The sequence below is a fragment of the Primulina tabacum genome, chromosome 11, assembly GCF_025594145.1.
Source record: "Primulina tabacum isolate GXHZ01 chromosome 11, ASM2559414v2, whole genome shotgun sequence".
NCBI classification, from domain to species: Eukaryota; Viridiplantae; Streptophyta; class Magnoliopsida; order Lamiales; family Gesneriaceae; genus Primulina; species Primulina tabacum.
Window position 1 is genome coordinate 2179822 of NC_134560.1, and position 20618 is coordinate 2200439.

At 33.2% G+C, this 20618-nt stretch overlaps 4 protein-coding genes and 1 pseudogene across 6 annotated transcripts; 2 read left to right on the plus strand and 3 right to left on the minus strand.

The window, feature by feature from the left end:
* Nucleotides 1-407: 407 nt before the first annotated feature.
* LOC142518345 (cellulose synthase-like protein E6) lies at nucleotides 408-4284 on the plus strand. The gene is made up of 8 exons (XM_075621105.1): nucleotides 408-789; nucleotides 1329-1647; nucleotides 1738-1878; nucleotides 1975-2106; nucleotides 2238-2450; nucleotides 2662-2886; nucleotides 2960-3307; nucleotides 3548-4284. Exons 1-8 carry the CDS (start codon nucleotides 506-508, stop codon nucleotides 4085-4087), a joined length of 2202 nt encoding a protein of 733 aa, XP_075477220.1. The 5' UTR covers nucleotides 408-505; the 3' UTR covers nucleotides 4088-4284.
* Nucleotides 4285-9795: 5511 nt separating this feature from the next.
* LOC142518222 (transmembrane emp24 domain-containing protein p24beta2-like) lies at nucleotides 9796-12010 on the plus strand. 3 transcript variants are annotated; one of them, XM_075620959.1, is made up of 5 exons: nucleotides 9796-9901; nucleotides 10086-10286; nucleotides 10782-10968; nucleotides 11055-11162; nucleotides 11705-12010. In XM_075620959.1, the coding sequence occupies exons 2-5, from the start codon at nucleotides 10086-10088 to the stop codon at nucleotides 11836-11838; spliced, it is 630 nt and encodes a 209-aa protein (XP_075477074.1). In that variant the 5' UTR covers nucleotides 9796-9901; the 3' UTR covers nucleotides 11839-12010. The 3 variants fall into 3 exon arrangements, with proteins under 3 accessions (XP_075477074.1, XP_075477073.1, XP_075477075.1); XM_075620958.1 differs by having other exon boundaries at nucleotides 9865-9978; XM_075620960.1 differs by lacking the exon at nucleotides 9796-9901 and adding an exon at nucleotides 9908-9926.
* Nucleotides 12011-12234: 224 nt separating this feature from the next.
* LOC142519477 (protein NOI4-like) lies at nucleotides 12235-13910 on the minus strand. The gene is made up of 3 exons (XM_075622508.1): nucleotides 13726-13910; nucleotides 12846-13028; nucleotides 12235-12455 (listed from the first exon to the last, which is right to left on the minus strand). Exons 1-3 carry the CDS (start codon nucleotides 13813-13815, stop codon nucleotides 12432-12434), a joined length of 297 nt encoding a protein of 98 aa, XP_075478623.1. The 5' UTR covers nucleotides 13816-13910; the 3' UTR covers nucleotides 12235-12431.
* A 1140-nt stretch (nucleotides 13911-15050) lies between these two features.
* LOC142518442 (E3 ubiquitin-protein ligase UPL1-like) lies at nucleotides 15051-19196 on the minus strand (annotated as a pseudogene).
* A 427-nt stretch (nucleotides 19197-19623) lies between these two features.
* Nucleotides 19624-20497, minus strand: LOC142518443 (early nodulin-like protein 21; the record flags this gene model as incomplete). Its single annotated transcript, XM_075621231.1, has 2 exons — nucleotides 19624-20171; nucleotides 20269-20497. Coding segments are annotated over 2 exons (609 nt in total), but the record flags the coding sequence as incomplete, so codon positions are not given.
* Between the last annotated feature and the right edge of the window lie 121 nt (nucleotides 20498-20618).

The window sequence follows — 20618 nt, forward strand, 5'->3', positions numbered from 1 at the left end:
TATATAAAATTATCATAAATATAAAAAAATTATACAAAAACTTATACGAGATAGTCTTTCTGTCAATTTTGTAAAACAAATCTTCAATCCGACAACCAATGAAAAATTATTATTTTTATGCAAAAAATAATAATTTTCATATTATATATATACTAAGTCGACAAATCTCGCAAATATAAATTTATGATGCCTCTTCACTATCCATACTCAACAAAAAATTATGGTTGAAGAAAAAATTTAGTTGAGCATGAGATGCCAAGTGTTTCACCATTTGGAACTCACACAACATAATAGCAATTTGTTGGAAACAAAAAGAACCAAACAAGCTGGTTTGGGTAACCATCAAAGAACTACATCACACTAGTGAAAATCTAATAAAATATATATAAGCGAAGATTCACATCAGGCTAGACTTTCCAAAAGGAAGAAAATAATCATTAAAAAACTGGGGGGTAGATCTAGAGTAGAGTCTTTTTGTTTTTCACCATCGCAGGTTCGTGAGGAAATGGCTGCCAATGACGGAGAAGAAAATGGAGCTACTTTGTTCGAGACCAAACTAGCCAAAGGCAGAGCTCTCTACAAGCTCTTTTCTTCGACGATACTTACTGGGATAATCTTGATATGGATATATAGATTGGTTCACATCCCAAGAACAGGAGAATCTGGAAGATATGCTTGGATTGGGATGTTCTTTTCGGAGGTTTTGTTCGGTTTATACTGGATTATCACCCAAGCTGGACGATGGCATGTTGTTTATCGGAGACCCTTTAAGGAAAAGCTGTCAGCAAGGTGATAACTTTCAGTTCACTAATCTTCTCATATATGAAGATTTCACGCAGTAGAACTTGCTAAGGATATAACTTTATGGTTGACATGTTTTAATTCTATTTAAGGTTGATTTTTATGAATCTTTTGTATTTTTCTGAAAATGGAAGTTCATTCTAGTTCGGAAACAAGCTAGTATTGTAGCCTGGCTACCTATCTGGTATTGATGAGGATAAGTTATTTGATGCTAAAGTCTGTAATCTGGGGGTGGCGAGTGGAGAGGGAAGTTGACTAATTTTTTCTAAATTTTTTCCCCTAAAACTCGAAGTCGTGGTGCCAAGTCAAACACCCAATCTCTTTGTGTACCGAAATAGTTTGGGGACCCTATTTGCTCATCTCAATAAGTTTCAACCTGCCATCCGGTCAACTTGAATCATATATAGTGTCGCCCCTTTCTTGGAAAACCAAGAATTATATTGTTTGTTTAAATGTTCTTATCTTGTTACCTGTTTTGGTTAATCCATTGTTAATCTGTCTTTCAACTGCAATCATGGTAATTTTAGCTGTGCCAACAAGATGCCGGGGGTCGATATATTTGTATGCACAGCTGATCCCATTTTGGAACCACCATCGTTGGTGATCAACACGGTTCTTTCACTCATTTCGTACAATTATCCATCTGAAAAACTAAGCCTTTACCTGTCGGATGATGGTGGTTCGGAATTAACATTCTATGCTCTACTTGAGGTTTCTAAGTTTTCGAAGTACTGGATACCTTTCTGCAAGAAATACAATGTGGAGCCAAGGGCCCCTGAAGTCTATTTTTCTCAGAATATCGACACAAACGAGTCAAATTTCTCGCGACAATGGATTAGCATTAAGGTGAATTCAGCTCTGTCCTTGATGAAACCAGAACTAAACATGATTGGCAGGGATGAGAGTGTGAAAACTCTTGTTTTTCCTTTGCTTTAGGGAATGTACGTAGATATGAAATGCCGAATCGATTCAGCAGCGGAAAAGAGTTTCATTCCTAAAGAAATTAAGGATCAACACAAAGGGTTCTCAGAATGGGATAATAAGGTCACAAAACAGGATCATCAATCCATTGTGCAGGTGATCTCCTCAGTATTCGGTTCTATACAATTTTGTTTATTTTTCTTTCTGTTACTGATGAAGAATCAAGTCGAAATTTTTATATCTGAGTATCAGATTCTGATAGATGGATGGAACCCCAACTCGGTTGATATAGAAGGAAACAGATTACCCACACTGGTGTACTTGTCGCGGGAAAAGAAACCTGGATGGGCACACAACTTCAAGGCTGGATCGATGAATGCATTGGTAAATTAAGTCCGCTTCCCAAATCTAGGTTTAACCGGCAAATTTGAAATTATTGTTGAATGATACACGAAAATCATAGCAGTAAGGTTCTGTCGTTGTAAGCAATCACCATTTTCATTTTCTCTTTGCAGATTAGAGTGTCATCAGAAATCAGCAATGCACCAATCATTCTCAATCTTGACTGTGATATGTATGCGAATGATCCGGATGCTATACAAGATGCATCATGCTTTTTTTTAGATGAAAAACAAGGAAAATCGATATCATATGTCCAGTATCCTCAACGCTACAGCAACATCACCAAAAATGATATATATGCAAATATTGCCTATGCGACTAATCAAGTATGCTGTACCTTTTTTATTTCCTTTTTCAAGTTTTAATCGTATTTTGGGTAATAAAAGTTGTAAATGTTGAACCAAAGGGTATCGAACACCCTTAAGTTTGAATCAATTTCATAAATCCGACGATTCCAGGAAGAATAGCAAAATATTTTCCTATTTTGTTTTGGAAATCAAAATGGTGGACTATAATCTTTCCTAATTTCTTTTGAAGTTCGAGCTTTCGGGTTTAGATGGTTTTGGTGGGGCTCTGTATATTGGTACAGGATGCTTCCATAGAAGGGAAAGCCTATCTGGAAAGAAGTATTCCGAGGATCATAGGATTGAACAGAACACTGCCAAGGACAACATTAACGGCAGAACAATTGAAGAATTGGAGGAAGCATCAAACGTTTTAGCAAACTGCAGCTCTGAAAAAGGCACTCTGTGGGGGAAAGAGGTTTGTCTCTCTTATTGCATACACAAAATCTTTTATCCCGACTAATTTTGATATATGGATTTAACTTTTACAGTTGGGATTGGTGTATGGATGTCCAGTTGAGGACATAGTGACGGGCCTAACAATCCAATGCAGGGGATGGAAACCTGTGTATTACAATCCAAGCAAGAGTGCCTTTTTGGGCGTTGCTCCAATTACCTTGGATATAGCTCTTGTTCAGTTCAAGAGATGGGCTGAAGGCATGTTTCAGATTTTCTTGTCCAAGTATTGTCCCTTTGTTTATGGCCGTGGCAGAATATCGTTGGGTGCCCAAATGGGATACTGTATTTACCTTCTCTGGGCGCCAGTTTCATTGCCTACTTTGGGTTATGTGATCATTCCTGCTCTTTGCTTGCTTCATGAAGTGCCCTTGTTCCCTGAGGTATGAGTAGAAACACTCTTCCGCTATTCTACACAGATTCATTAAGTTACCTATTGATCGATGATGTGTTCCTCAAGATTCTTGATATCTCTAGACTTTTGCATGCATGATGCGTCCGTTTCTCTTTTTCGGATTTGTAAAAATAGTTGAGAGGCACAAATTCTGAAGTGCTTGTTTCTTAGCAACTTGAAAAAACATCTGGTTGTTGCCCCTAACCAATAACTTTCTTGCATGTCTCAGGTTTCGAGCTTTTGGTTTGCCCCTTTTGCTTATGTTTCTATCGCTTACACGATCTACAACTTATTTGAAGACCTAACGTGTGGTGACACCCTGAAGGGCTGGTGGAACTATCAAAGAATGTGGCTCATAAGGCGCACAACTTCATATTTCTTCGCCTTTTTTGACACGATTTCCAGGCATTTAGGCCTCTCTGAGACGTCATTCGTTGTCACTTCTAAGGTAGTTGACGATGATGTGCAGAAGAGGTATGAGCAAGAAACCATGGAGTTCGGAAGCCCATCCATCATGTTCGTCATCATTTCAACACTCGCATTGTTAAACCTTTTCAGCTTTGGATGGGGTATCAAGAGTGTCGTTTTAGGCTCGGGGATGTTGGAAAAGTTTGTGCCACAGATTACTATATGTGGATTGTTGGCTTTGGTGAATCTACCAGTGTATACAGCACTGTTCTTGAGAAGTGATAAAGGGAAAATCCCATCTTCAGTTTTGTTTAAATCCATTGTTGTGGCATCTGCAGCATGCCTGATTCCGGTGTATTAACCTGAATAGGTTGGCTTTCTTAGAAGGATCAAATGTGTGGAATATCATGTTGTATAATAGAATTTAATATTTTCTGTAACGTTTCAGTTGTAATGAAATGCACAAAACTATCTATATAAACCATGTGTGTCAGAGAAGGTGTCTGTAAGAAAATTTGAACTATGAGTAATGAACGAAATTGAACTATGAGTAATTAATGAGTAATGAATGATGAGTGTTCACTTACTCCATCAACCAGATATTCGACAAATCATTTATAATGTTTATTGTAGATAATTATATGTATAGCTATTGATGGGCACAAGACTATTTTGTAGAGTAAAGATTACTATGGAAATTTTTTACTACATGGACTCTTATTTCATGAATGCCAGTATCATTTGCACGTATATATATTTAGTAATGACAAAAAATTACGTGAGACGGTCTCACGGGTCGTATTTTGTGAGACGGATCTCTTATCTGGGTCATCCATGAAAAATAATTACTTTTTATGCCAAGAGTATTACTTTTTATTGTCAATATCAGTAGGGTTGACCCGTATCACAGATAAAGATTCGTTAGATCGTCTCACGAGAGATCTACTCTTTAGTAATTTTTTAAAAAAAATTAGAAGTAGATAATATAAGATAGAAGATTTAAAAATGTCAAAAACTTGTGTGAGACGGTCTCACAGGTCGTATTTTGTGAGACAAATCTCTTATTTGGGTCATCCATGGGAAAATACTATTTTTTATGCTAAAAGTATTACTTTTTGTTGTGAATATCGGTAGAGTTGATCCGTCTCACAGATAAAGATTCGTGAGACCGTCTCACAAGAGACCTACTCTTTAAAAAATATGATTATCACTTGCTATATATAACAAATTTTCTTAAAATAATTTTACAGAAAAAAAGACGGTCTCACAGATATTTATCTGTGAGACGAGCCAACCCTATCAATATTCACAATAAAAAATAATTTTCTTAGCATAAAAAGTAACATTTTTTCATGAATGACCCAAATTAGATATATGTCTCACAAAATATGACCTGTAAGACCGTTTCACACAAATTTTTGTCTATATAAAAATATCCACAATATATCATATAAAACAAATTAGATTCAAATTTATAGAATCAAATAGATAGATTTTGATATTTTTATTGTTGAATTTTTTACGGTAAATTTCCAAAAAATATATTTGTCAGTGTTTCAATTAAAATTCAGTACCTAGCCATTATTTTTTAGAAATTAGTACCTGACATATCTATATATTTAGTTTTAACTACCCAAAAAACAAACTTTACATTTTTACCCTTTATTATTTAAATAAATATATTATTTTATACACAAAAATTATATTATTTTTCTCCATTTAAAATATAATTTTAACAAAATATTGTTTCTCGATTATCATGGAATAAAAGTAAATACTTATTTTGACATACCAAGTACCTATTATGGGGTTTCAGATACTTGATTTCGCTCTTTGAATACTCTAAATATATAAGAAAATACTATATTTTCGAGCATTCACCATAAATTCAGTCATTGTTGATCTTTTCATGAAAAATGCATTAAGATGACTTATTCATGTCATTTTATTTTTAAAAAAAAAACATAGGTCATCACTCATCATGAAATAAGATTAAATATTTATTTTCACTAACAAAATGCATATTTTGGAGTTCCAAATGCTTGATTTTACTCTTTGAATACTCCAAATGTGTAAAAAAATACTGGATCTTCGAGTCATCACAATAAATTCAATAATTGTTGGTATTTTCATTGAAAATACATTAAGATGACTTATTCATGTCATCTAATTTTTGAAAAAACACAGTTTCTCACTCATTGTTGAATTAGAAAAATTACTTATTTTGATCGATAAAATACCTATTTTCGGGTTCCAAATATTTGATTTGGCTATTTGAATACTTCAAATGTGTAAGAAAATACTTAAGTTTCAAGTAATATTAAGTGACTTTTGATTGTGTCATTTGTGAAGTTAAAATGTGATACTTAAATTGGTACAAAGAGTATCTAATTAGAGTATATAAATACATGATTTTATCCCGTAAATACTCATATCCAATTATTTGAGGATGCCAAAATATAATTTGAAGTTAATATTAAGTGACACCGATGATGATATTCGTGAAGCAAAAATGTGATACATAAATTAATACAAATAATACATAATTCGAGTTCACAAACACTTGATTTTACCTTTTAAATACTCAAATTCGATTGAGTATGTCAAAATATATAATTTGAAGATAATATTGAATATTTTTTGATGATGGGATTTGTGAATAAAAAACGTGCTACCTAAATTGGTACAAATGGTACCTAATTTGATTTCACATATACTTGATTTTACCCTTTTAAGACTAAATTTTGATTATTTTGGGATATAAAAAATATAGTTTCAAGTAATATTGAGTGACTTTTGATGTGTCATTTGTGAAGTTAAAATGTGATACCTAAATTAGTACAAAAAATATCTAATTCGAGTCTATATATACTTTATTTTACTCCCTAAATGAGAAATATTTTAATTTGAGTTTTCAGATACTTGATTTCGTAAATGAGATACTCACAATATGTATTAAAATACTAGATATTCGAATAAGCAACGTAAGTTCATCAAGTGTTGGTATTTTTATGGAAGATACATTTAGATGACATATTCATCTCATTTAATAATTTAAAAAAAAAAACAAATTCTCAACTAAGCATGAAAATTTTAAAGTACTTAGTTTTACTTGAGAAGTACCTAATTTGAGTTTGCAAATACTTGATTTCGTAAATGAGATACCCACAATATGTATTAAAATACTAGATATTCGAATAGGCAACGTAGGTTCACCAAGTATTGATATTTCCATGGAATAAGCATTTGGATGACATATTCATATCATTTAATATTTTTCTGTAAAAGAAAAAACAAATTTCCAACTAAGCATAAAATTTTTAAAGTATTTGTTTTTATTTGTGAAGTACCTAATTTGATATTGTAAATATTTAATTTGTTACATGAGATACTCATAATATGTAATAGAATACTGGATATTCGAATATGTATCGTAAGCTCGCCAAGTGTTTATCTATCCTTGAAAGTTTTGAATGACATATTCATCTCATTTAATATTTTTTTTGTAAAAAAAAAAAACAAACAAATTCTCAACTAAGTATTGAAATTTTAAAATACTTATTTTTACTTGAGAAGTATATAATGTGATACCTAAATTAATACAAATAATATCTAATACAAGTCCACAAATACTTGATTTTACCATTTAAATACTCAAATTCGATTATTATTTGATGGTGTCAATATTGAGCTTTGAAGATGATAAGTAAGTCTAAGTGCTCAAATCGACGTTCGTATATAGGAGAATGCAAACGTTGTTTCGGTAACCTATAAACGTCGTTGATCTTGCGTATTTATAGAAGTCTTGAATCCAACGTCTATAAATAAAACGGCTTCTTTGACATCTGATAGGATCAGCTTTATTACCTAAAAAATTTTATGCAAAAAGCTTCAGAACAATAAGTCTTGTTTCATACCACATTTGGTAAAACGTATTAAATGACTTTGTTCAGCATTACTGATGCATTTAATACTCGTACTTGGTAAAGTAACGGTAACATTTAATATATGACCGATAGGTTTTGATTTAGCAAAAGTCAAGTTTTGCTTCTATTTTTCTAATCTGATAAGTACACGAAGAGTACTGCTTTGTTAAAACGATACGAGAACTTCTGTTTTTATATGTTCTTCTGGTTTACTAACGAGATCAATTGGTTTTGACTATCATCACCACAATTAAATTAAGTCTATCAGAGAATTTGTTTTTTCCTTTTATAAAAAAATATTAAATGAGATGAATATGTCATCCAAATGCATCTTCCATAGAAAGACCAACACTTTGTGAACTTACGTTGCATATTTGAATTACATATTATGAGTATCTCATGTACCAAATCAAGTATTTGCAATATGAAATTATGTACTTCTCAAGTAAAACTAAGTACTTTAAAATTTTCATGCTTATTTGAGAATTTGTTTGTTTGGTTTTTTTTTTTACAAAAATATATTAAATGAGATAAATATATCATCCAAACGAATCTTCCATAGAAAACCAACACTTGATGAACTTACGTTGCATATTCGAATATCCAATATTATATTACATATTATGAGTATCACATGTACCAAATCGAGTATTTGTAAACTCAAATTAAGTACTTCTCATCCAAATACATATTCCATGGAAATACCAACACCTAGAGAATATATGTTGCATATTCGAATATCCAATATTGAATACATATTATAAAGATCTCATTTACGAAATCAAGTATTTTCCAACTCAAATTAGGTATTTTTCAAGTAAAATTAAGTATTTTAAAATTTTCATGCTTATTTGAGAAATTTTTTTATTTACAAAATATATATTAAATGAGATGAATATGTCATCCAAATGCATCTTTCATGAAAAGCCAACACTTGGTAAACTTACGTTGCATATTTGAATATTCAGTATTCTATTACATATTATGAGTATCTTCTATATCAAATCAAGTATTTACAAACTCAAATTAGGTACTTATCATCCAAATGCATATTTCATGGAAACACCAACACTTGGACTCTTTGAGAACTTACGTTGCCTATTCGAATATCCAATATTTTCATACATATTGTGACTATCTCATTTACGACATCAAGTATTTGACAACTCAAATTAGGTACTTCTCAAGTAAAACTAAATACTTTAAAATTTTCATGTTTATTTGAGAATTTTTTTTACTAAAAAATATTAATTGAGATAAATATGTCATCCAAATGCATTTTCCATTGAAATACCAATACTTGGTGAATTTACTTTGTCTATTCGAATATCCAATATTTTAATACATATTGTCAGTATCTCATTTATGAAATCAAGTATTTGCAAACTCAAAATAGGTATTTCTCAAGTAAAACTAAGTATTTTAAAATTAACATGCTTAGTTTGGAATTTGATTTTTTTTACAAAAAAATATTAAATGAGATGAATATGTCATCCAAATACACCTTTCATGAAAAGACAAATAATGACTGAATTTATGGTGATCGTTCGAAGATCCAATATTTTCTTACACATTTGGAGTATTTATAGAGCCAAATCAAGTATCTGAAACTTCAAAATAGATACTTTATATGTCAAATAAGTACTTAATCTTATTTCATGATGAGTGAAGAACTATATTTTTTTAAAAATAAAATGACATGAATAATTCATCATAATGAATTTTAAATGAAAAACCAATAATGATTGAATTTAAGGTGATTTTTCAAAAATATAATATTTTTTTTTACTCATTTGGAGTATTCAAATAACACAATCAAGTATCTGAAACCTCATAATAGGTATTAATACTTTGGTGGATGGAAAACACACAATTAATTTGGTGGGTAAAATTATATCTTTATTTAAATAATAAAAGGGCAAAAAAGTAAATTTATCTTTTTAGGTAGTTAAAACTAATTTATAGTGTGTGTCAGGTATTGATTTGTAAAAAAAATCATTTAGGTACTGAATCTTAAAGTAAACATGGACAGATGTATTTTTTTCAAATTTACCCAATTTTTTATTCTGTTTTGATATTATTTTATGTATTAATTAATTTATTTCCTTAAAAAATATTTTGATACTATTTTATATAATTATGACGTGTGAAACTACTACCATTGGCTATTGCACGCACGAAACGTCGAATGAAATTTACAGCAGCCAGCACCGCACCCTCGAAGTAAAACTCAGTGGGAAAATTCCTCAGTAAGTCCTGACTTTTTTACTCACAGTCAGTATTTATCGAACATTTTTGCCTTTTGATTTGATTGATAATAATAAAGGTAACAAGAATCTGTTTTTATTCCTCTTCTGTTTTTTGTTATTGTTGTTCCTTGATTTTTCTTTTCAAAAGAAAATTATTTGATGATTTCTTGAATTTGGGAGACAGATGAAGCACCCGACGGCGGCTGCGGCGGCGCTGGCGGTTATTCTGGTGAATTTCAGCGGTGCAATGGGGGTTAGATTTGTGATAGACAGAGAGGAATGCTTATCTCACAAGGTGGAGTATGGGGACACGGTGCACTTCTCTTTTGTGGTGATTAAATCAGACAGCTCTTGGCGTTACAGCGAGGATGGCGTTGATCTTGTGGTAATGCTGTTTTTATTTATTTACCGATTGAACGAGATAAGAGTTCATTGCACATATCTGTTTCATCGTTATAAATCATCATATTATTTATGTATATTGATTTATCTTTCATTTCTCGTATATCTTTCGTCATCTCGTCACCCCCACAATTCAAACGGCGTGTGTATGATATATGTTTTGGAGTTTTGTATCGAAGATTTATTAAGATTATAGTTTGATCATTCTATATTTGAAGGTTTTCTCTTATCTTAATTGTAATTGTTTACAAGGTGAAAGAAATACAGCCTGTGTTCAATGGAGTTGTAGTTGTATGAAATTACTATGCTTCTAAATGATTTATTTTATAAAATCTATTTTACATTCAAGTTTAAAGGTAAATACAAGAACATCGATTACAGGTGATTTAGCACTGGATCAAGAGACAAACTTACGTGATGTGAGAATGTTTTCTGAATTCAGATTAATTTGATGTGCTGAATTTATGACTAAAATCAGGTGAAGGGACCAAATGGTGAACAAGTCCATGATATTCGAGACAAGACGAGTGACAAGCACGAGTTTGTGGCGTATAATCAAGGAGTTTATCGCTTTTGTTTCACGAGCAAATCTCCTTATCATGAAACCATAGACTTCGACGTGCACGCCGGCCATTTCTTGTATCATGATGAGCATGCTAAAGATGGTTATTGTCTCTTTGTTTTTGCCCTTGGTCTAGTTAGTTTGCGATGTTAAAGTTGGGATTTAAATAAATTGGTTTTATAATTGCAGAACATTTCAAGCCTCTATTTGAGCATATTGGGAAGTTGGAGGGAGCCTTGTACAATGTTCAGTTTGAGCAGCATTGGTTGCAGGCACAGAATCATCGTCAGGCAATTGGTAAGACTCCAACTTGCTGTCTGTATTTTGTTAAATTTCTGGTTTGTGGGTGATGGTATCTCACATGTATTTAATGTTACATTGAGGGAAAAAGGTAAGAGATATAAACCCTTGATTCACTGTGCAATTTTAAAAAATACAGGCGATTAATCTCATGTTTCTTTTATGTGCAATTACAAAGGTCACGCATCTGTTTCGTTCATCCATGCTTACGAGACGTAATATGAATTATCCTCTGAAACATGAAAATCTGACTAACTTATGTTTCACGAGTTTATGTGAGCTGACAATCTTATGATTGACTGTGAGTCTCCATTTTAAAATTATCTTGGTTTCCTGAAAATTTCACTTGAATCAGGCTTCTTGATTCATACTTTGTGAACAAGAAAGCTTCTTGTATTATTGTGTTCTGATTGACTGTGCGCTAAATTTTGATTATATATGTGAAAATAAACCTTTAGAATCTTGGCAGATCCACCAGCAATATCATACATGCCTAATATAACTCAACTATAACCTTCTTTCTGATCTAATAAATGCAGTGAACGAGAAAATGGGGAGAGGAGCAGTTCACAAAGCTTTATTTGAATCGGCAGTTTTGATTGGAGCTAGCTTTTTGCAAATCTACATTATGCGTCGTCTGTTCGAGAAAAGGCTCGGGACGTCTAGAGTTTAGTGTTGTGCAACAAGGATTCAGGATTTTGAACTACATCTCTCAATGTTAAAATTTCAAAGCCTGATACCATATCAGATTTATCCTCTACGGGGATTTTTTTTAATACAATGTTAATATTTGTAGCATTGGAACTCGCTGGCTGCTTTCCTGGTTCTACAATCTGTCATTTATGCATTTTTTTAGACCCTTTATGGTCTTCCACGGCGCATAATTTCCATGCAAATACGGTGGTTTCGAATCACACTATTATGTCGATTAGATGTACCTCATGTGTTCCAACTACTAACTGGATATCCACCAGGTGTAATATAAATGAAAAACATCCAATCAGTGCAAAAAAAAAAAAAAAACACAAATGCTTTACAAGAATAAGGATAGCAAAATCAACACCAAACATTGTGTACAGATACGGTTTTAAGTCATTCATATTTCATTACCCACACCAATTTTTACAGTGCAAAATGTAGTGCCATGGTGGCTGATACACGCAGCAGCAACAATTTGGAAGTGTTTACAGGACTATTCACGAATGAATATGCACTCCTATATTTATGTTTTATATATGTAAACCTGATGGAGATAGGGCTTGGGCTCTACATGCAGCAAAACCATTTTTTCTGCAGACAGAGGATTCCAGTAAGTTCTAGGAAGTTAACACCAGATAAAATTCAGATTTACAAGCTTTTTGTAAGTGAAAGCAATGAAGACAAGACTTCAACCTCTAAATGCAAAATTTGAAATCAAGAAATAAAGATAATGTTCTTTTCCTCCGTATTAACTGAGAAAATGAACTCAGGGCAGTCAAACTTAAATACATTTTTTTGGTCAGTACATTGGCTCACCAAACACGGATTGCAAACAAAGTGAAAATACAAGTTCTTTTTCGAGCGAGGATGACATTCACTCAGTAGGAAACATTCAAAATTTATCGCTCAGGATGAGAAATTGTCCCCCTCACTCTGACTCTCTAACTAGTCAATACCGAAGTAAAATATAGTAAAACTTACACCCTGAGGTTTTAAAGGTTCCACACCATGCCTTGCATTTATATCCATCTTTGTAGGAGACTCTGGCTTCCCACCAGTCTTCTTCTCATCCCTGGCTTTGTTAAATATTACAGTAAAACCCTCTGCTGAAGCTGGGTCATTAACATCCCATTCACCGAACTTTGGCAATGGCCGACCCTTCTCCTAAAAATAGTAAACACGACAGTCGATAAACATCAATTATAGGATACATGAAAATACCAAAGGCTACAGAAGTTATTAACAATATTAACTTTTAAAGATTCTAACTTGGTGAATCCAAATAAAATCAACTTAGTGAAAACAATTTATAAACATCATCAACTTGGAATAAAACCAAACTGGAAATAATTTCGTCACACAAACACCTATACAACATCATAAATACTTTCAAAAGATTTCCATTGGAATCAGGTAAGTTATTGCACTTTATTCCCATGAATGGGGATTCTAGAAGCAAGATTTCAACTCAAGAAACTGACAACTGAAAAATATTTGTCCTGCAACACAACTATAATCTAAAAATTAGGAAATTTCAATGTTGATTACATCACACAGCATACTGATACCACCATAATCAAATAAAATCAGAAGTACTTAATAACTTCAATTCCAAAAAAAAAAACCCCACAAACAGCGATATTTCGAGATCTAATAACACCCAAAAAAATTATCTCCTTTAGTGAATTTGATTTCGTTTTTTTACATTTGTGACAGGGAAAGTTTACATCAGCAAAAGTATACTTATCTATTTAATAATACAAACAGTTTCCTTATGTTTTCTTGAGCATCATCACCATGTCAAAGAGTAAAAGATTTATAATAATATCAATTCAAACCACTCCCAAAAAACAGCACGTACCCAATCACCAAAAACGGGACTGCTTTCATCATAGGTCAAAATCAAGATATCTTCAAAAAGCATAACCCCCAAAATCAAGGGATCGATCATGCCCCATGGAAACACGAAATTCCAAAAATATGAAAATGACGCGCCTTTAAAAAAAAAAGAAGAAAACTAGAAATCACGTAAACCGATTATCAAAATCGGAACTTAGAATCAAAGAATCAACAAAAAAAACGAATACATACCGACATGAATCCTTAAGAGCAACAATTTTCCCAGACACAAAATGACCCGACCCGAACCAAAGCGAGAGAGAGAGAGATGGATTCTGTACAGACCAAAGCGTACACACATATATGTGTGTGTCTATAGAATACTTTTTGCGTGATTTATTTTATTTAGTTTATCAAATATTTAAAATTACTACTTTATAATAATATAAAATAAATTGGCCTTCTAGAAGCATTTAATTAGCATGAATCCGTTATCGTACCCAAAAAAAAATATAAGATATCTTGTGAGACGGTTTCATGAATCTTTATTTGTGAAATGAGTCAACTTTACTGATATTCACAATAAAAAGTAATACTCTTAGCATAAAAAGTAATAATTTTTCATGGATGACTCAAATAAGATATCCGTCTCACAAAATACGACACGTGAGACCGTCTCACACAAGTTTTTGCCAAAAAAATATTATTAAAAAAACAGTTGAATTCAATTCCATTTTTTATTTAAAAAAATGTTGGTTTACAGATTGAGGTGTACGTAGACTATAGATATCATACACATACAAATTTTTTTGTAATCGATTAATAAAACATGTAGACCTAGTTTGGTACACATGATAAGATAAACATGTGATATATAATGAACAAGATACAAATATCATGCGCCTACCCACATGAACACATCTAATCTCGTTGATGTACAGAAAGTTCAAAACAAGGTAAAATTTGCCAAATAAGAACCAAAAACTATGTCTTGCAGTCAAGTTCTCTTCTTCTCCCTTTACACTTGAGGACAATCTTCGTCCGGCTCAAGAAAACTTTTGCACGATCCCGTTACCTTTTGTTGACCGAAAGGTTTGGATACACATCCTGAACACCAAAGAAACAATTTAAAAAGTATAACATGAGAAATTTGAAAACTCCCATGATCCCAACATTTTTCTTGTACATCTCATCAAGTTAAAGATTCCAATTGAATGAGCAAAACAAGGTGCATTCATGTATTTCAAAAAACGATGCTCGCAGCAGACATAGCCAAAGCAAGAACATGAACGACATCCAAGTCAAATGAAGATATGAGTAATGTGATTCAATAACGGTGAAAAGTAACTAAATATACATGGCAATGATGAATCCAGATGCTATTTTTACAGAAAACCATGTCGCAGTCAGTTTAACCAAATCCAAATCCTTGGCAACCTTCGTGGATCTTGAAGCTGTTCCTTCGAAGAATGTCCAGCTGGTTGAAGCTGTAAAAAAGTTGTACGCAATAACTGTTAGAATACATGTCCTGCAAGTCAACTGTTGGCTGAGGAATTTATTCACTCAAGTGTAATAAACAATTTTTATTTTAATATAATTTAATTTTTAATGGTTTCGTTTTACTCTATCTGTATACACATTCAATCAGCATAGATAAAGTCATTGATTATGCTTTAATACAAATGAATCGTAATTCGATGTTGAAACTCATTTGTAAACACTTCATATTCTAAATTCGTTCCTAGTCGATTCAGCCGCCTAAAATAAGGATAAAGGCCGTTTGAGCTCAAGAGTCAAAGCCGGACCAAACCGACCGTTGCCCACCCCTACTCGAGACTAGCATCTGTGACGTTGTGTACTGCATTTCTTGGTAAGGACATAGAGATGTTCAAACATGAAGATGGGTAGTCATATGATGATTATACCGAACTACCCTCCCTCGGACTTTCTAAGTGGTTATCATTAATCGAGAGGATAAGTCTGTGGTTATGATTGTACACCACTAGTTCTTACGACCCAGGACAACACTGAGGCTCTATATGCTAGGGTTGTGCTTTGACTCGTTTATCGGCTTCAGGAGAGTCATCAGGTTGCGAGGTTGGGTACAGTTGCGACACATATAGGAGCCAGTGCATTGTAGTCGGGGATTCACCGCTCACCTACGTGTGTGGATATCCTATGTGATCTGATTAAATAATAGTGCGTGGAATCTCTGGCCAGAGTATGAGATGTACGTTAGAGAAGGAGTTCTCCAATAGTACATGCGATGCCACTATTTATATGTATCACATAGTTATCGAATTATTATGCAACCCTCGATGAACCAATGATTGCAGATTCGATCGGGATGTATGAGATGAAGGGACCGTATTGTACGTTAATCATAACCGACTGGTTCTTGCAGGCACTATCAGTGATACCTAGAGAATCATGGGGCGATGCTACTAAACGCTCTTACCATGATTCGATGGGTTTAATCAGAAGTATGATTTCTGACATTCTCATGATCAATTGTTGATGCATAGAATGAGGCAAATTAGGGTAAGCCCGAATAAAGGATTATGTCCTGAATCACAAGGAGTTGTGAACCCACAGCTAGCTGTATCCCTGAACCATTGAGGGTCACACAAGCACTAGATCATTTGTTCCCGTTGAGAGAATAAATTCAAGGAGTTGAATTTATATTATGATATAGTAAATTCAAGGAGTTGAATTTATGATAATTAAATTTTGAGAAAATAAATTCAAGGAGTTGAATTTATGAGATAATAAATTTAAGAAGTTGAATTTATGAATTTATAAAATTTGGAGAGAATAAATTCAAGGAGTTGAATTTATAAAATTTGATAATTTAATTACTTAAACTCAAAAGTTAGGTTTATTAATATTAAATTTTAGAGGTGATAAAATTCAATGAGTTGAATTTATAATTTAAATATTAAATTCAAATGTTGAATTTATAATGTATTTAATTTATTAATCTCAGGTGTTGAGTTTATTAAATATTAAATTAAATATAGTGAAAAGTATGTTTAATAAGCTTGTAGGAGTACAAGTCCAACATACTAAATAATTAAAGTTCTTAATGAACTTTGATTAATTAATTAAACTAGTTGGACTAAACCATTTAATTAATCAAGCTCATTAATATTAATTATGTGTATTTGGTTTTGACTTAATTATAAATAAGAGTGAACAAGTGATAACCCTAACCACCATATTGATTTTCGAAATCCACTCTCCCAAGGACTCTAAAATTCGGCCACTTCCTTTTGAAGAAAAGTTTGAGCCGTCTCTCAAACTTTGATCTCCAACGCAAAACTTCTTCTAATTTTTCTAGTGCAAATTAGAAGATGAATAAATCTTCCAGTCGTGGACCTGTTTAGAAGATTAAACAAAGAAGTTTCTGAAGATTGTTCGTAGGGATTCAACAAGAGCAAGATCCGCCTATATCGGATTAGTTGGAGCCATGTGAATCAATTCACTAAAGGTATATTATTAAACTCTATATGAATGTTTAATCATAAAACCATACGAGTACTCAAACAAATATATTTTGATTGTCAAAATAAAATAAAAATTTTAAATTTCCGCTGCGTTTTGGGCACGAGAAAACCGAGATCCAACAATAACTTTATAGGATAAGCTGAAGGAAGTCTCTCAGGAGCTCCATATGCTGTGTGAATCTTGAAGCCTCGCAATGCCTTAAAACCTTCTAAAAGAACCTAAAAAATCAAGCTCATGCAGTAGATTAGCACGTGTTAGAATACATCCACTGCCGTCCCTGGGAAATTCACTTGTTTTGAACCAAGACATTGATGCCAAACTCAAAAGTTCCTCCCTGATTTTGGTGCAGCTATATTCTAATGCTCTCTCTCACTCACTTTCTTTCAAACACGCACACTCAGGCTTAACTGGTGTTCCAAAAGAGTAACAGATCAAATCAGTCCAAGAACCATTTGCTTCCATAAACTAGAAACATCATGATTCAAATCGTCACACGTGTCTTTTCAAACTGAAGCTGAGTAATAGTTAAGACTTCTGATATTGACTTACAATCAATTTCAGGAAGACCGCTAATCAAATCATTCGAGCTCTTTATCATTAAAAGTTGATACAAGTTCTTGTGGTACTAATTTCACTGAAACCTTCAAGAAAGGAATTGATTTGAGGCCGGATAGCATTCGTCAAAATGTGGTCAGCGACAAGGTCCACATATTCATGCTTTGTTTCTTCCATTACTCTTATGTTTCTTCCTCCCAGCTTCAGCTCATTATCAGTAACCTTTCATACTAGCATATATCTGAAAATAAGAGAAACTTTCCAGAAGTCTTAAAACATTTAAGTAGAACTTAAAAAGACGATAGGGGATAAATTCCCAAAGAGGTGTCCGACTCATATGATCCCTATGTAAGAAATATGACACATGAAGTATCGTGTAGGAATTGGCGACGGCCATTGCCTACATATTTTGACGAAACTTGTGTACGCAACCTCAACTTTAGAAAATTGAGATGCGTACACGTTTTTTCTTTCAACATTCAGACACTCGATTTTTCTCGTTGATGGTATGAGATGCCTATAAATAGAGACGATTGAGGTCCCTAAGCATACACACCTCATAAGAAATATACACCATCTACAGAGAGCGTGAAGTGCTTAGAAGACTTCAACCGAGAAGAAAAGCAGAGAATTTCAAAGTTTTCAATGGCCGGAGTTAATTCTCGATTAAGCTTCCGCATATTATATATCATGTTTATATATACGTAGAAATATGATTTTGAGAAAAATTCCATCACCCTATACATATGTACCTCTGTTTTCTCATAAAGGATCCTCATCTATTCTAATCGTCAAATCTGGAATGTCACTCACCTCAAGCATCCATTTCAAATTCGAGTTCAAAATATGGACATATGGTCCTTGGAACAATTACCACTTGGCCTACAAATCTGAAATATGAGAGATGTTCACTTTGATACACATAATTTGGCTTCGGCCCAAAACTCACATTGTTTCCAACACTGCTCCAAAGTCAAACACAACCCTTGAGATACTATTCTCTAGTTAAACCACCAGCATCAATTTTTAAATACCCTGTTCACCATTCATACGTCCTTTAAGATCTTGAGTTGGTCTCCTGCGCAGCTGGTTAAATGAATCCTCCAAAATGTATGCGCGCGCGCCGCATAACACTAATTTGCAGTGGACCTGAGAGGTGTTGATCAACTATGAAAAATATCAAAAGTATCAGTATGTTGTAGGTACAAGCACAGAGGAATCAAATCCCAGAACTTAGCTCAAAACCTTGCCTAAATTCTAAACTTTGTTTTGCCAAAATATGTGCAATGTGTGATAGTTATCCATCCATTGGCCAGACAAACTAAATTAGCACCACCACACACGAATTTTCGTAAGTATCATAAATGCAATGATGCAAAATTTTGAAATTAAACCAAATTTAAATCATTGTGAACAAACCTTGTGCAACATATGATGTTGACTCTAATAAATACATAAAATCACATATAAAAAAATTCATACGTAAATTACTATAAGCATAGGTAGAAGCTAAAGAGATAACATTTTCAAGTCTTTTATTGAGATATGCCTCTGGGTGGTATCTTACTTTTTATGTATTTTACTGGTTATAGTAACGCATAAAAAACGCGAGCATTTTTTATTTATATACCACTTTCATTGAATTTAAATTTATTTTTCTATAATAATATTTTTATATAATTTTTAAATTATAAAACATAAAAATTGGGAACGAGATGAAAATAATCTAATTCTTAATATCCACTTTTGTGTGTATCCCTGCAATATGTAACAAAAAGCTTGTATTCTGTTTTATGGACTACTTGGAAACAGATAATTTGTGGATTGTTTTAAATGATATGAATTTGAGATATATACATAATTTTTAAGGGAAAGAAGCATTAAATCAATAAAATCCAACTACAAAACAATAACAGACAGCAACACTGCCGAGATTCATGCATGCATACTACTAGAGAATCATCACTAGAAAGCTTCATAAAACAACGAACTTATCAAGAAACTAATTAAACCTAAACAAATGCACCTATATAAATAAGTAAAGTAAACCACATAATCCAATGGTGGAGAAGGAAACAAAATCAAGTTTGATGATCCCAGAATTTACTCCAGCAGGAGGCCCCCAATCCAAATAATCCGAACCCCCTCCATCTGCACCATCAGCCGGGGCCGGGGCCGGAGCAGAGGATGGAACTCCAATCTCAGAAGGATGCATCACTCGAACGATAAGCCTTTGGCCTGAGTTGAAGTGACCCGGCTTCCCACTCATGAAATAGTAAAAACCCGAACGATCAAACTGGAAAACCGAGCTTCCGTCTTTGAATTCGGAGATGGGGTTTGCCGTGTTCCAGTTCAAGTAATCAGCAGAGCTCACCACCAGCACCGAGTCATTCTGGTACTTGAAATCTGATGATCAACAGATTAAAAACAGAAGCATTAATTAGCTCTTAAAATCTACATCATGTACACATCGTGAATTTTTTATAATGTCTACAGTACTTACGAAGTGTATCACCAATCTGGAATCTGTTTTGGGCAGCCCATTCATTATACGTCTCAGGTTCTTCCCCAGTCGGTATTTTCAGACTCCCTCTTCTCCAACTTCGAACTGGAAACTCGAAACCAAATGCGGGACGGAGGCTGTAAAAAGGATGATGGAAAACAGAAGAAAAGCTGATCTTGAAGCTGTAGAAGCCATTGGAGTGGATAGAAGTAATTATAAGAGTTTGATTTAATCAAGAACTTGATCAAACAACGAAATTGCACGCTACTGGCATGAATTCACGATATGTAAAGTCACATGCATGTGCTGAAACTTGTAAATAAAAAATAAATTAAGATTAAAACAAAAAT

Bases quoted from the DNA above. Each gene is read 5' to 3' on its own strand.
- LOC142518222 (XM_075620959.1), top strand. From the start codon at position 10,086: ATGAAGCACCCGACGGCGGCTGCGGCGGCGCTGGCGGTTATTCTGGTG. The intron at 10,287-10,781 runs GTAATGCTGTTT...GACTAAAATCAG, and splicing joins AGGATGGCGTTGATCTTGTG to GTGAAGGGACCAAATGGTGA. The intron at 11,163-11,704 runs GTAAGACTCCAA...TAATAAATGCAG, and splicing joins GAATCATCGTCAGGCAATTG to TGAACGAGAAAATGGGGAGA.
- LOC142518345 (XM_075621105.1), top strand. From the start codon at position 506: ATGGCTGCCAATGACGGAGAAGAAAATGGAGCTACTTTGTTCGAGACC. The intron at 790-1,328 runs GTGATAACTTTC...TGGTAATTTTAG, and splicing joins AAGGAAAAGCTGTCAGCAAG to CTGTGCCAACAAGATGCCGG. The intron at 2,451-2,661 runs GTATGCTGTACC...TTTCTTTTGAAG, and splicing joins TTGCCTATGCGACTAATCAA to TTCGAGCTTTCGGGTTTAGA.
- LOC142519477 (XM_075622508.1), bottom strand. From the start codon at position 13,815: ATGATCGATCCCTTGATTTTGGGGGTTATGCTTTTTGAAGATATCTTG. The intron at 13,029-13,725 runs GTACGTGCTGTT...TACTATTTTTAG, and splicing joins GTCCCGTTTTTGGTGATTGG to GAGAAGGGTCGGCCATTGCC. The intron at 12,456-12,845 runs GTAAGTTTTACT...CTCTGTCTGCAG, and splicing joins AACCTTTAAAACCTCAGGGT to AAAAAATGGTTTTGCTGCAT.